Genomic DNA, 16,786 nt, shown 5'->3' on the forward strand with positions numbered 1-16,786 from the left:
CTGTCCACCCCAGGCATCAGTCTTACTGAAATAAGGATGAAGTTGCTAACAACATGGTAGCAGCCAAGCTCTAGCCTCACATGTCAGCAGCCAAGCTAGTAGAAAAGCATCAGCTTCAGGGGGGAAAAAAAAGGCAGCTTCTATAGCCAATCTAGGCTCTCACTCTTCTTAGTCTTTATCTGTGCTGCAGCCCACAAAGTCTCTCTGTTCAGTGGTATCTCATTGTTGATCTGTATTAACACCATTAGAGCAAGGTAGTGAGGAATACCCAGCACTCTGGATAACAAGAGGGCAGGTACAGAAGCTGTATTCTGTGTTGATGCTCATGGCCATGTGAGAGCTATTTAACATGCATCATAGGTGCTGATTATCACATGGCTAGTCTCTTTGCTAGATACAGCTTTGTTTTTTAAAATAGCTCTGGATTTATTAAAGACCTGGATTTACTGCTTTTCCTTTAGAGCTTTTTCCAGTTTTCCCCTATCCTCCTGAAAGTTGGTGAGATCTGGATAACTATTTGGGAAGAACATGGTGGAGCTGCAGAGAGTGATGGGGAGGTGAATCACACAGTCATAACCTATTCCAGTCCAAGGTGGGAAGCTCTAATCTGTGTGCTGGGTGGTGTTATGGTGGCTAAGAAAGCATCAGCTGGAGGCTGACAAACTAAGGTGTGAATTCAGGCTCTGACACTTACTAGCTGGGAGTTATTAAACTTTCCTGAATCTCAGTTTCCTCATCTGTAAAATGGAATTATAATCAGATATACTTTCTAGGTAGAAATACTACATAGAAAGCTGTGATGTTGCGGATGGTACTATTGTATCATTATATATTTCTATACAGGAGAAAACATGCCAAAGAGGAAATTCTTGTAACAAATATTTAAAACTGAATAGGAAAAAAAAAAAGGCAAGTCCTAATTTAGAAATTGATTTTATTCCAGAAGTTTAAGTCAGTTTGGCATTTGCTATATGATTTTTTGTAGACATACTGTTGCAATTTAATTTAAAACCTAACTGACATGCTGTATCTTTGCAACCAAAGTAATAGGAAACAATGTTGCTGTGATGCTGTTCATTAAAACAGAAACTCGGTAGTGAAGACAAAAGTGTTTTGTTTATGTAGAATTCCGGTACTTGAGGAAAAGCCAGTTTAATTAGGAGAGGTTGAGAAAGTAGAAGGTTCCTTTGTGGAGATTGCAAAAGGGATCTCTTGGTACTTGCAAGGGCTTTAGATGTTGATGGCCTTGGTTCTTCATTATGTCCAACTTTATTATGCCACTAGCACTGCTTTGGCAGTCATCAGGCAAACTTAGGATACATTTTTAGTTCCCATATGGAAGAAAATAAGAGACAGAGCAAGAGTTTTATGAGATAACTGAGCAGAGTTGGAAGAAAGGGGGGAGGAGAGAGGATGCAGGCTGGGGGATGAATGGGCCTGGGAGTAATGTGTAGCTCAGGGAGACTGCCAAATGCGCTGTCCCCATGAGGTGGATGGAGGGCAGGGGATGTCGCCAGAGCCCTGCATCATGGGTCAGAGTCTGCCAAGAGGAGCTGCCTGCAAGGGGAGAGGGGTGTGTGGGAATACTCATGTGAGGGTCCTAAAACCCTATGCATAAGGCTCTGGGCTCAGGGACAGTTCGCTCTTCTGTAAGAGAGGACACCAATCCCGCTTTACAGAGTAGCCATGATAATTGAAGAATGGTTCTTAGGGAAGCCAGAAGGAGAATATCTTGAGCCTGAATATTGGGAGCTTTTCTTCTCTAGAATATCAAAGTTTCTAAATATTGCTAGAAACTGGGAGAAAGGCTGAGATTTAGAAGTGAGATTCTTTTGCCTCAAAATATATTGTGAAACAAAATAGAACTTTGAACTTGCCAACTTGATCCAGCCGGATGACTGTTAGGACATTTTAAACTTTCCTTTCTAAGCAAGATAGAGGAAAAGTGGGCAGATAGTAGATAAAATTCCTCTGCTCTATTAGGGCCTTAGAAGAGATAAACCACGGAAATGTAAGCCCCTTTTCTCAAACTCCTGAGGTAAATACTTGGGGGAGAAGGCTCAGTGAGATGCGGGTTTTGCTCTAATGGTCAGAAGCTGATGAGAGCATTCTTAGGTAGGAGCCCATGACATGTGCCAGACTGGCTACAAGTAAGGCTGATTCCACCAAGTGTTGTTGAGGATATGGAGAGTATATTCTAGGTGAGAATGGAAAAACCACTTGGGAAAAGGCCTGGCAGTTTCTTATACAAGTAAACATGTGCTGAAAATCCAACAGTTCTATTTTTAGGCATTTACCCATATGTTAAAATGAAGAATAAAAGACCTGCACAAGAATGTTCAGAGCACATCTAGTCATAATGACAAAAACTGTAAAGACCCCTCATGTCCACATGAATGAGTAAACACCAATATATTTATACAGTGGAGTACCATTCAACAACTAAAAAGGAAATTAACATGGGAACTCAAAAACATACTGAGTATCTATTACATGACTCCATTTATAGGAAGTTCTCGAATAGGTGAAATTCATCTATCGTGAAAATAAGCAGAAGAGTGGTTGCCTCAGAGTTGGCCTCAGTGTCAAGATGAACTAAGCATGGACATGAAAGAGTATTCTGAGGTGATGGACATGTTCTATATTTTGATGCGAGTTTGAGTTAAATGGATGTTTATATCTGTTAAAACTTATTGAATGGTACTAGAATTTGTGCATTTCACTGTGTGTAAATTTTACCTTAAAATGGGAAAGAACCATAAAATATTGAACTCTGCTTAATTAAATGCATGCAGAAATGTTTAGGGGTGAAGAGTAATGTTGGATGGATTGATGGGTAGATAGATATGCAAGTATGTGAGAAAGAAAATGGTCTGAACTTGGGCTACTACAACAAAACGTCGTAGACTAAGTGGCCTCACAGAAATTTATTTCTCACAGTTCTGGAGGCTGGGAAGTTCAAGACAAAAGTCCAGCTGATTTGGTTCCTGGTGAGAACCCTCTTCCTGCTTTGCAGACAGATACCTTCTTGCCGTATCCTCACATGGCAGAGAGAGAAATCATGTCTCTCTTGTTTCTTCTTATAAGGGCACTAATCTCCCTCATGAGGGATCCACCCTCATGACCTAATAACCTCCCAATGGTCACACATCCAAATACCATCACACTGAGGATTGTGGCTTCAACATATAAATTTTGGGAGAATACACACATTCAGCCCATAGTACAAACAAAGCAAAATATAACACATGAAGAATCTAGGCAGTGAGTATTTGGGTATCCATTGTGCAATTACTTCAATTTTTCAGTATATTTGAAAATTCTACTTATACAATATTGGGCAAAAAAGCTAGTCTGGTCTACTGAAACAAATAATACATTATATGTTAATTTAAAAAAAGCTGGTCTGGACTAGAATAGTTCCACTCTATCAGGTGAGTAAACATAAAACATGAACCTCAGCTTCTGTGATTAGAATTACATTGTTTTTGGTTGTGTTTTTGTTTATCTCAAGGTCCAAACTTATTCCCCTGACTCAACCTTGGACAGGGTAGAGTACCAAGCCACTGAACCTGACTGCATCTTCTGTAGCACCCTCTGTAAACCACACCCATCCCAAGAGAAAGTCTGTAACTAGGCACTTTCTGATGTCCAACTTTAAACTTTTCTCTGTTCATCCAGTGGATGGATGGATGGGCAGATGGATGGATAGATGTAGATGTAGATACAGATAGATTTTTATCTAGATTTACATCTGTCTACATCTTTTTCTTCTTTCGTTTTGCAAAATGCCCATGTTATAGGTTGTTATGGATTTTTTTTTTCAAATAATAGGTGGCCTAGGGATGAGAAAATAGGTTATTTGAAAATAACTGAAACTGGCCCATTGAACCTATTCAGAAACAACCTGTAAATGAAGTAACAACATGAACTAATCTTAGCCCCAGGCACATATCAGTGTGCCAAGAATCATGCCAGACATTTTCAAGATAATACCTCATTTAGTATGTGTGGTCAGTGTTCAAAAATATTTTCACCATTGCTTTTAAGGTGGTATAGGCTAGTCTACAGCCTGATGGCAAGGTATAGTCTCCACATCTATACAGGGTGGATGGTCCAGGTGAAAAACCAGTTTATAGCATCTAGTAGACATATGAAATCCCAATATGCATTTACAAATGCTTTTGAAAAAGTTTCCATGGAGAATTAGAAACATTTGATTATCCCTTGAATTTGGCTTCATGGGAAAGCAATTCACTAACAATTTAGCAGCTCTGTTCTGCCTGCCACCCAGTTACTGCATGGCCTCGACATTTGATTTAACCTCTCTGAATTTCATTTCCTTCCCTATTAAGTGAGGTTAACAAACTAATGTTACTGGTACAAGTGCTAAGTTAAAAAATATATTAGCTATTCCACTGGGAGATTCTCTTTCTCCATCTTTATTTTCACTATGTCTCCTTCTACAATGCGTTACTGCATTGTGTATATGTGTGTGTATATACACACACATATAATGGTTCTTGTCAAAAACTATCATTAAGATGTCCCCTCTAGTTAAAAACAACAAGTTCCCAGCCTCTCAGCATGTGCATGATTAGCCACATGTGATAATTACATCCCAAATGATAATACTTACAGCAGCAGCATATTAACCTTGTTAGGCACTCACAATAGCAGACACTAGAGCAAAGGAAAACAAAACAAAATAGAACAAAAAAAAACCTTACCAAGCTGCCTCATGTCGAGTGTGAAGAACGGGTGGGATGCAGGGGGTGAGCTGTACAAATGGAGTGCAGGGGAAAAAAAGACTAAATGAAAGTGAGCAGATCTGGGGCTACCACCTTTCAAAATCCAGATCCAGCTTTCTTCTAAATATAGTGTTTATTAGTATCCACTGTGTGCTCAGAATTATGCCAATCCAAATAAAGATTTATATGTGGCACTAGTTTACTGAGTGCATAGGTGATAATCCTATACTTCCATTAACTCACTTAATTCCCACAACAGTATTAAAGTTGGTCAGAAAATCTAGACAGAAAAGCAACAGGGAGGAAATACGATTACCATGGTACGTGAATTATATCTCAATCAAGCTGTTTGGTTGGTTAGTGATTGTTTTTGTTATTGTTGTTGTTGTTAAACCAAGTTACCTGTAGAAGAATGGCAGTAAGACTAAGGACAGCCTTCTCAACAACGACAGAAGCCAGAGGACAAGGGGACAGTATTACTGAAGTCTCGAGAGGAAAATACTCTCAACTTTTAGTGGTCTGTTTGAGTGAAGGAAAAATACAGATGTTTTCCACAAAGTTGGAAAGGGTTTGTCACTGAAAGGACGACTAGTTGATATATTTCAGGAAGAAAGAAACTGAATTTAGAAGGAAATAGTGAAGTTCAGGAAGGACTAATGAACAAAAAATCGGGTAAACAGTTAAGTAAATATAGCATGTATAGACGGTGAGAAACAGGACAGCAGCAGTAGGAAAAATGACTGATGTATTAGGAGTATAACAACAAAGGGAAATAACATGAAGGATGAGAAGGGGAGATGAAAATCAAAGAATTTATGTTACTTAAGAGGAGAGTAGAGATATTGATTAATTTTAGACATTAAATCAAGGCACATGTAAACATTTCATCTAACTTTCAAACCAGTTGAGGGAATAAATTAGAATGAATAAATAAATAAATTCAGTGGATCAATAGAAACCAGGAAAGGATATTTAAAGGCACAGAGAATGCAGGATAGAAAGCACAAACCAAAGCAGTAAAAAAATATAAATAAATAAATATATCAGTGATCATAATAAATGTAAAAGGACTAAAACAGCTGTTTGAAAGGTATATATAATGTTAGATTATTCTCTTGCTCCCAATCTCTCCCTGTCTCCCCTCCCCATATCCTCCCACCCACGCTGTAGTTTATGTTGGTCCACCTAGCCTCATAATGTATAAAAAAAAAAAAAAAACTAATTACCAACGAATTGAGGTTAGGCCGGGCACGTAAGGATTTAACATTAGGAAAGTCAGCTCCTGTAGCTCACCATATTAACTGACTTATGAGAAACCATTTTGGTTATCTCAACAGGTGCAAAAGAAACCTTTGAGAGAATGCACTGTCTTTCCATTATTGATCAAGAGAATTTAGCAGATGGATAATAGAAGGTGCTTTAGTATAGGTTAGGCTAAAATGCAGTAACAAATAAGCCCAGCAATTGTGGGCAGCTGGAAACAGCAAAGGTTTATTTCTTCCTTGCAGCACTGTCTATGGTGAGTCAAATGACTCCTCTCTGCTGGGATGAAGGCATACAGACTCTTTCCATTTAATGAGACAATATGATCATATTCAAAATGTGACCTGCTTGGTTGTCATGGAAGGGGAAAGGAGGGCATAGGAGATTTATTGCTAGGGTGGGAGTACTTGAATAGTCATGATTGAAGGTGATTATTTTCATTTCTCAGATTCCGTTATTTAGAACTCAATCACGAGACCCAGTCAACTAAAATCTGGTATGAAACCTACATCCTTGGTGTGACATTTGAACTGATTCACTATCCCCTTATTCACCTGAGGTTTGTTGGGCTTCTGTTGTTTAAATTCTTTTAAAGTCCATTTCTCACTGTTTGGAGGTCTGGAAGCAGTTAGCTTTTCCAACCACAGAAAGGTCTGAATTTCAGTATTCCTTTTTTTTCCTTTCTGTTTTCCTTGCACACTGGCCAGTTTTTTCCCAAGCTTACCTTTTGCCTCTCTCTGTCCCCTCCCCAAGTGAAACTAGTAATACTGAATACACTTCTTCTTTTTTTAAAAAAGATATTATTAATTTATTTGACAGACAGAGATCACAAGTAGGCAGAGTGGTAGGCAGGGAGAGAGGGGGAAACAGGATCCCTGCTGAGCAGAGAGCCCAATGCGGGGCTCAATCCCAGGTCCCTGGTATCATGACCTGAGCCGAAGGCAGAGGCTTTAACCCACTGAGCCACCCAGGTGCCCCTGAATACACATCTGACATTCTGTTTTCCACTCTGTTTTCCTAGAGCCACAAACTCATTGGGTATATACCCTTCCTCCCAACTTAGATCAGAAGGCTATTTCACCATCTCAATATGGAGTATGAGTCTCCATTGTCCTGGCCTCTGATCTCTTCACCAGCGGGCACCAACCTTTGATGCCACTGCCCATTCTTATGTTGTTATTTTTTTTTCCTTAATGGCAACATTCCAGTTCAGATTATCACTTGCAATATCAGTCAAATTTTGTCAGGGAAATAGAAATAGTCTAGATGTTTTGAGCCTGATGTTTATTATAGGGTTGAAGCATGAGAGGACTCCCTCAGGAAATTTGGACATACAGACATCACAGGAAAATTGCCAAAATGGTCTGAGCTGTTTGTGCAGGAAAGGAGTGATTCTCATAAGGATGTTTGAACACAATAGGGCACCTGGGTGGCTCAGTCATTAAGTGTCTGCCTTCAGCTCAGGTCATGATCCCAGGGACCTGAGATCAAGTCCCGCATCGGGTTCCCTGCTCTGCTTAGCAGGAAGCCTGTTTCTCCCTCTCCCACTCCCCCTGCTTGTGTTCCCTCTCTTGCTATGTCTCTCTGTCAAATAAATAAGTAAATAAGAAGAGGTTAACTTTTTAAAAAAAGGGGGGGGTGTTTGAACACCATGGGCAAAGCCCCTACTTTGCTATCTGCTAATGCCTACACACATGACAGCCACTGGATCTGGGGAGATGCAGCTTGCCTTTTCTTCTACCTTCCAGTCTCAGACAAGTTGCTTTCATTAGTGGGATCTTACTGGCAGGAGATTTAGGGAAATGTAGTTTTAAGTTTTATGCTCTTTTGATATAGGAAATTGCTTAGGAATGTGAAAATGGTGTTCAATATCAACAATTAATCTGATGTACAGAAGGGAACTTGTTTAATCTTGATAGTGGGCATTTAAAGAAAATCTGCACTGTCGTTCTTAATCCTGAAATCCTTTTATTAAAGTCAGGAGCAAAATAAGGATTCCCTCTGGCATCACTTTTGTTTTGTTTTGTTTTGTTTTGTGTTTTTAATGTTCAGTTAGCCACTGTATAGTACATCATTAATTTTTTTTATCATTTTTTTAATTCATTTTCAGCATAACAGTATTCATTGTTTTTGTACCACACCCAGTGCTCCATGCAGTCCGTGCCCTCTCTAATACCCACCACCTGGTTCCCCCAACCTCCCACCCCCCCACCTCTTCAGACCCTTCAGATTGTTTTTCAGAGTCCATAGTCTCTCATTGTTCACCTCCCCTTCCAATTTCCCCCAACTGCCTTCTCCTAACTCCCCATGTCCTCCATGCTATTTGTTATGCTCCACAAATAAGTGAAACCATATGATAATTGACTCTCTGCTTGACTTATTTCACTCAGCATAATCTCTTCCAGTCCCATCCATGTTGCTACAAAAGTTGGGTATTCATCCTTTCTGAGACAGGCATAATACTCCATAGTGTATATGGACCACATCTTCCTTATCCATTCGTCTCTTGAAGGGCATCTTGGTTCTTTCCACAGTTTGGCGACCGTGGCCATTGCTGCTATAAACATTGGGGTACAGATGGCCCTTCTTTTCACTACATCTGTATCTTTGGGGTAAATACCCAGGAGTGCAATTGCAGGGTCATAGGGAAGCTCTATTTTTAATTTCTTGAGGAATCTCTACACTGTTCTCCAAAGAGGCTGCACCAACTTGCATTCCCACCAACAGTGTAAGAGGGTTCCCCTTTCTCCACATCCCCTCCAACACATGTTGTTTCCTGTCTTGCTAATTTTGGCCGTTCTAACTGGTGTAAGGTGATATCTCAGTGTGGTTTTAATTTGAATCTCCCTGATGGCTAGTGATGATGAACATTTTTTCATGTGTCTGATAGCCATTTGTATGTCTACATTGGAGAAGTGTCTGTTCATATCTTCTGCCCATTTTTTGATATGATTATCTGTTTTGTGTGTGCTGAGTTTGAGGAGTTCTTTATAGATCATTAATTTTTGATGTAGTGTTCAAAGATTCGTTAGTTATGTATAACACCCAGTACTCATCACTACACATGACCTCCTTAATCCCCATCACCCGGCTACACCATCCCCTTACCCCTCTCCCTTCTGGAACCCTCAGTTTGTTTCCTGAGTCCACAGTCTCTCATGGTTTGCCTTCCTTTCTGATTTCTTCCCATTGGTTTTCCCTTCCTTCCTCAATATTAGACTGGAGGCTCAAGACAATTCAGTAGGATAAGAAAAAGAGATAAAAATTTAAAGCATGAAAGGAAGACATGAAACTGTCATTATTTGTAAGAAATATGATTGTTTACATTAGAAGGTCTACACACTTGAACTAATACATTTCTCATACAAAACCAATTATTTTCTAACACATCAGGAACAGTTAAGAAGTAGAATTTTAAGGGGTGCCTGGATGGCTCAGTTGGTTAAGTGCCCAGCTCTTACTTTCAGCTCAAGTCATGATCTCAGGGTCCTGAAATTCAGCCTCCGGGTAGGCTCTCTGGTGGGCATGGAGCCTGCTTAATTCTCTCTCTACCTTTGAACCCCGCCCCCCCAAAAGGGAAAGAAAGTGGAGTTTAAAACATTACTGGTGTACAACAGTAAGAAAATACCTAATGTACCAGAGGATAACATTAATAAAAGATGAGTAAGAAAAGAAAATTATGGGAAAAAAATACGAAACTTTTTGAAAGACATAAAAGAAAACTAAATAGGTAAACTATGTTCAGTGGTGAGAATGTTCAATATTGTGAAGACAACAACGTTCTCCAAATTAATCTATGTATTCAGTACAATCCCAGTTAAAATCCCCAAAGGGTTTTGTTTTTGTTTTTGTTTTATATATTTTGCTTTAAAAAAAAATAATTGAACTTGACAGGTTGATCCTAAGTTCATATGCAACAGTCAGTTAAGCCAAACAAGAACTTAAAATAATGAAAAGTTTTTAAAAAGACAATAGTAAGATTCTCCATAGAAGATACAAAGGCATATTATAAAATGACAGTAATTACTATTATCAGGTGAGGGAAAGAACTCAAGCCTGGAAAGTTGGTATCTCCCAAATCCGTTGGGAGATAATGGGCCATTTAATGAATAATGTTTCCCCTATGGGGGAAAAAATAGATCCCTACCTCACACTACACATAAAGATCAATTTCAGGTAGATTAAAGATTAAATATGAAAAATAAATTCTTATGACTCACAAAAGAAAATATATGAGACTATTGAGTTTGGGTAGGATTTCTTAAAGAATTTCTTTTAATGAGTGGTGCCTGGGTGGCTCACTCATTTAAGCAGCTGCCTTCAGCTCAGGTCAGATTCCTGGGATGTAGCCCCAGAGCCCTATGTCCAACTCTCTTCTCAGTGGGTCTTCAGCTTCTCCCTCTCCTTCTGCCTCTCCCCTGCTCATGTGCACGTGTTCACTCTCTCTCAAATAAATAAATAAAATCTTTAAATAAAATTATTGTTTTAATGCACAAACTGAAAAGGAAAACATTTATAAATCAGACTCCACAAGAATTTAAGGCAGTTATACTATAAAAGTCACTATAAAATAAAAGGATAAGAACAGAAGATACTAGCAATAAATATAATAAAGATATTATATGTAGAATTTATAAATAGCCAGCAATCCACTCCTGGATATATGCTAGAGAAATTCTCAGATTTTGGTATATTTTAGGATAAAGTATATTTTAGTATAAAATATAGGAAAGTGTTCAGTAATATCTTTTCCATTCTTGGTTATTATAAATAAATATCCATTAATTTAGAGAATGGACAAGTGAATTGTGGTTTAAAACACTATATAGCAGTTAAAATAACTGATAGGTGTATCTATCAAATAGGTGATATAAAAAATTTAATGCTCAATGAACAAAGGCAAGTTTCAGGAATACCTACAGTAAAATGCTAAACACTTTTAAGTGTGCAAAATTCTGTTAAGTATACTTTGGATATCTTTATTTATGTCTACTTTTATAATGAAAATGAGGAACTCCAAATTCAGGCCAGTCATTACCTTTAGTGAGAGAAGAAATCAAATAAGATCAAGGAAGGATACATTGATACTTCAATTATAATATTTTATTTTCTAAAAAATCAAATAAAAAAACAAAAGGTCAGTACTAAATGTGATAAATGCTAAATATCACAAGTCTATGTGGTGGGTATTAGGATAGGAGTAATAATGGTCTCTATTCTCTTTATGTTTAAAATATCTTGTAATTTTTAAAAATTTCTTCTCAGGGGCACCTGGGTGACTCAGTGGGTTAAGCCTCTGCCTTCGGCTCAGGTCATGATCCCAGGGTCCTGGGATCGAGCCCCAGGGAGCCTGCTTCCCTTCCTCTCTCTGCCTGCCTCTCTGCCTACTTGTAATCTCTGTCTGTCAAATAAATCAACAAAATCTTAAAAAAATAAATAAAATAAATAAAAATTTCTTCTCAGTGTTCCAGAATTCATTGTTTATGCACCACACTAAATATCTTGTAATTTTTAATAAATTAAAAGGGAAGGGAGTTTAAATGACTGAATTCCTTTCCCTTGCCCAGAAAATCATGACGCCCTACTCCCGCCCCAAGCAGAGTCTGTAATACTATTGGTAAAACATCATGCTGCAATGGGCAGTATTTTGTATGACTTCCATAAGTAACCATTATGACATTGTGCTGTTTCCTTGGAAAAATGACTGCTGAGTTTCAAATGACATAGTTCTATGTCATGATAAATTGAGGATTGTGTGCTATTATAATTTTTTTCTGGTACACATGCCATCTTCCTTTATGGAGAAGGAGACAGTGACTGGTAAAGCAGCTGACACAGCTGAGTCAGAAGAGTGTCATCAAGGACTATCTAGGAATTATGACCCATTCAACATCTTGATGATGGTTTTGAGTTACTAGAGCTACTGAGGGACATTCTGAACCATCATCAGAAGATAGAATATTGCTTGGTATTGTTTTGTAGCAAGTATTATGAATTCCAAAGATTTAAAACAGAATTCAGTGAAGTTGTATATTTACTTGACCCTTTCTTCATCCATTCTGCCTGATGTTCATTGGAATAAGTCATTGAACCCCAAAGGACCCCAAGCAAACTCTGTACTGTTCCTCACAGGTCCACTTCCCTGGGCACAGCCTTGACTCTGGACACTGAAAAGTAAACACATTTTCACTGCTGAGGAAAAGTTCCCTTTGAGCTGGAACAATCAACAACATTTCCCTTCTTTTGGTTACATGCCCTCAGACTGCATTGTTTATCAAATAATTATTTTCCCCTTTTGTCATACACGTATCATTCAGCTTCAGTGATGGTGGTTTGGTCATAAATGACCTTTCTCGTAATTAGAAAGTGATCTGTGACAAGATAAAGTTGGAAATTGCACTTTGGGAAATGATCAGGTCTCTGTTTGCAAGATTAACTCAATGTCCACTGCCATAACCGAGGGGAAGAATTGCCAGAGCAGTTCAGTGACTGGATGGGACTTCCATAGGAATCATGGAGCTGTACAGCTGTGGAAACACAAATTCCATGCCCCCCGCCCCCCATTGCTGGTTTTCTGACAGCTTTCTCAGCAGAGCAGTTTGAAGAGTGGAGAGGCCTGTTTTCTGAGACAGAGAAGTGTTTTCACACCTGAAGTGTAATTTCACACCTTGTGTTTCTCAGCAGATAAGTGAATAAAATAACACATCAAACCGGAATAGAAAAAGATCAACATAGAAAGAAAACTGCAGGTTGTAATTTGTTTCCCATCTTACAATGCTCTTGTAGAGAACAGTAAATTACAGAGATCTGGATTTACACTTTTAAAAGTTTGACTGGTTGTTAGGTGGGAAAGTGAGCAGTAAACACTAATCAGCTTTCAGCCGGCATTGAACAAAATGTACAGAATGATAGAATTGGGGAACACCCTGACACTTGGATTTTCTTTTTTAAAGGATAGGACACACATAAGTTAGTGCTAAAAATTGTCATTAAGAGAGGATTAAGAAATTGATGAATTATGTGATTTTAATAAAAATACAATTTTCTTTGGGATAATTTTCTTTGTAATTGTCTATTTGAGAATTTTAGCAGAAATAGTAGACTATGTTAGTAAAATTTGGATCATTTTTTCCTTTCTATAAATTGCTAAACATATGAGGCTAGTCCCATTTTATAGCATTCCAGTGCAAGGGTGATAAAACCAAGGGGTTTAATCTTCATTTTAGAAGTTTGAAAACCCAAAACCTAAAGAAAAAAGAAGGTCAAGCCTGCTGGAGAGTCATGTACATTCGTTTACAAAATGTTTAATATGTACTGAATGTCTACCATGTGTTAGACACTAGGCCAGGAACCAGGGGTATAGCTGTAAACAAGGCAATTCCTCTTTCAAACTGACAGCCTTGTTGATGAGCAAGCAGGTGATGATAATGCTGGGTGCTAAGTCCTGGGATAACCTGAAGCTAGATTTTGATGGCGCCCACAGAAGGGTTTTCTGAACCAGAGCTGGTCAGGACAGGAGCAAGTGGTCAGCAAAAATTCCTGGATAAACCCAAATCCAGACCTAACTAATGAATAGAAATCATGGGAAGGTGGATATCACTTGTGGTATCAGAGCATGTACAGTCTGTGCAGAAGTGAAAGGGAAAGAGAAGTGTGGGTCAGAGGGAGGTTAATGTAGGGGAAATGCAGCTTATAAGGGCGACAGTGGTGCCCAGTGAAACCGGGAGGTAAAAGGATCAGAGTATGTCACCGATACCAAGAAATTTTGTTTTTGCCCTGAGATTAGTGGACAGCATTGAAGGTTTAGGCTTTGTCTCTTAGTGAGAGTGACATAAACAGATTTGCATTTTCAGAGTTCCCTCTGACTGTGGGGATTGGGCAGCCTGGTGATGGGAGAGGAGACCTGTCCTAACTCAGGTGAGAGAGGCTGGTGACTGGAGCTTGCCTGTGCACTGAGTTCAGCGCCTTCAGGGATGGAAAGACGTGAGCAGAGTTGGGAGCTATTTAGGACATAAAATCAACAGAACTTGGTGATTGATTGGCCAGACTAAGGGCGAGGAGCCAGTCTTGTCAGAAATGTTGTCCTCACTCCTGATGTAGGTAAACTGAGTGGAGGATGCTACTATTTGCAGAGATGGGGGATACTGGAGAAGCAAGTTTTAAGAGTTGGAGACATGATGAGTGAGACGAGTGCAGGATGTCCGTGGGAAAAATTATGGTGTTGAGCTGGATCTTGAGCTTGGAGGAGAAGTCCAGGCCAGAGATAAAGGTTTGGTACTTGTCATTTAGTGGATAAGATGGTCCAAAGAAGGGGCGCCTGGGTGGCTCAGTGGATTAAGCCACTGCCTTCGGCTCAGGTCATGATCTCAGGGTCCTGGGATTGAGCCCCACATCGGGCTCTCTGCTCAGCGGGGAGCCTGCTTCCTCCTCTCTTTCTGCCTGCCTCTCTGCCTACTTGTGATCTCTGTCTGTCAAATAAATAAATAAAATCTTAAAAAAAAAAAAAAAGATGGTCCAAAGAATATGTAGAGAGTAAGAAGAGGAAATACTCTTTAATCTAGGCATAAAACAGTATTTTGATTGTGAAAAGGAAAATACACATAGAACAAAAGGTTTTTATTGCTTTTTACATAAATAAAATGTGGCTGGAGAACCACGCTTGGCTAAACACACCATCGCACACATGTTTACGCGTGTATACTCCTCTGTGCGGGTAGACCTTCTAGTGAGCGTCAGCAAGGTGCCTGTAGTGGGCTGCATGAAACATTAACCATCAATGGTAATAATCCCTTTCCTTAATACTTCCTGGAAAATATGTTAGTCCTAAAGCAAATACCAGGCCCAAGGATGCTGCCCAGTATGTTAAAAAGGAAAAAATCTGAATCCCATGTAAATACTATGATGAAACTAGCAACACAGAAAGCTCTGATGTTTTCTCATTTCTGTTGTTTTTTTTTCCATAGATACATATGGAAAGCTCTTCCTCCTCAATTCTGTGGGTCAAGAGATGTCCCGCTGTAAGACGTCCATTCGACGTGGTCAGCCCAATCCTGTCTACAAGGAGACCTTTGTTTTCCAGGTGGCCCTCTTTCAGCTCTCTGATGTCACACTGATGATTTCCATTTATAACAGGCGTACTATGAAGCGTAAAGAGATGATCGGTTGGATTGCTCTGGGCCAAAACAGTAGCGGAGAAGAGGAACAAGACCATTGGGAGGAAATGAAGGAAACCAAAGGCCAGCAAATATGCAGATGGCACACCTTGCTCGAATCCTAGTTTTGGCAACAGGATTTGCATGTGACATCTGCCCTGGCGACCAGTGTTTTGACCACTGACACCAACTCAGCACAGGCTGGTAGGCGTTTTAAAGACAGGCTTACAATTAGAGTCTACTAAACACTGGGACATTCTGGGCAGGATCATTTGGGTCTCTCAAAGGTTTGATTTGGATTCAGATATTATAATTTAAAAAAAACCACATACATGGTCAAGTGTACTTTATGGAAAATTAACCGTCGTGGAGAACAGTGATAATGAGTTAATTTGTATTAATAGATTATTGAGTCTGGGTTCAACCTGTGGAATGAAGCTTCTCTTGCTGTCTCTGTTTGCTTGAAGAGTAACCTGAGATCACAAGGGAGTGGTTGAATCCTACTATTTGTAACCAGGTATGTGTATGAATCAGAATTTTGTTAATATGGTGCCAAACCCTCCCCACTATGGAAATGAATCTCATACCAAGGCTCATAAGAGAATGTAACTGTCATCCATAAGCCCCTTTTTGCATTTTTCTTTCTATGAACGAAACTCTTCATTTATTTACTTAAAAATAAATGTTATAAACTCATACTTATAAAACAAATTTGTATTCATTAAATACCTTTCTTTATCTCCCTTACATATTGTGGTTTCCTGTGAGGTTTGATTAGATGAATCATTCTGAAGGTAAAACAGAGTTGAAAAACACTGTTGAAAGACATCTTGTCTCCTTTTAATATGTAAGATTTCCAACTTGTAATTTTCAAGATTTTTATGCTATTTTTCTCACCTAATAAATTCTTACAGAATTAGAAGAAACCAAAAAAAACACAAAAAACAAAAAACAAAACCTACTTAAGTCATGGATTTGTTGATTTTCTAAATTGAGAGTTCTCCTTTAGATTGTACTTTTTCTATATTCACTGATATATACTCATAAATATATTTTGAATGTACACTTGCATGTAAACCATATTCTTTTTTATGCAGTTATTTTCCATCACTAGAGCATAGTAAATTATATACAGTATGTCCTTAATAAGTGTTGATTTAATTGACTCTTAGAAATGAACATGTTATGATACCTATAAATGAAGAAATATTTTCAACTTGTATGAAATGACACCAAGTTCTTTCTTTCTTTCTTTTTTTTTTTTTTTTTGAGCATTTGAAGTGCCTATAATTGTCATTTTCCATGACATTTGCAGCCGCCTGTATTAGTCACTACTTGCCTTCTGGGCATGTGCCATTCAGAACACTGATCTTGTACGGTGATAAGCATGAAATTGTATCTCCGACTGACTTTTACATATTTGTGCCATGCATGTTTATTTTTCTTTTGCTTACATGTGAGTCCTTAATAATAATTACCTGAAATTGTCAGTGAAAAAAAAAAAAGATGGGAAAGGAATGTGTGTCCATCTAACACTGTGCCTAATGTGCAGCTCTTCTGAGCAATTGCTCAGTCACTTATTTTTAGCTTTTATGTTTCATTGTTGACTTTTTGCTGTCT

At 38.7% G+C, this 16,786-nt stretch overlaps 1 protein-coding gene across 1 annotated transcript in view; it reads left to right on the forward strand.

Moving 5' to 3' along the window:
* LOC111140616 (synaptotagmin 16) overlaps nucleotides 1-15,481 on the forward strand; it is a 101,528-nt gene extending 86,047 nt beyond the window's left edge. Inside the window, exon 6 of the mRNA XM_022492810.1 lies at nucleotides 14,978-15,481. Within this exon, the coding sequence (XP_022348518.1) occupies nucleotides 14,978-15,291 (314 nt within the window). The 3' untranslated portion in view covers nucleotides 15,292-15,481. The remainder of the gene's footprint in view (nucleotides 1-14,977) is intronic.
* Nucleotides 15,482-16,786: the final 1,305 nt, after the last annotated feature.

The sequence above is a fragment of the Enhydra lutris genome, unplaced genomic scaffold, assembly GCF_002288905.1.
Source record: "Enhydra lutris kenyoni isolate GAN:26980312 unplaced genomic scaffold, ASM228890v2 scaffoldscaffold4, whole genome shotgun sequence".
Taxonomy (NCBI): domain Eukaryota; kingdom Metazoa; phylum Chordata; class Mammalia; order Carnivora; family Mustelidae; genus Enhydra; species Enhydra lutris.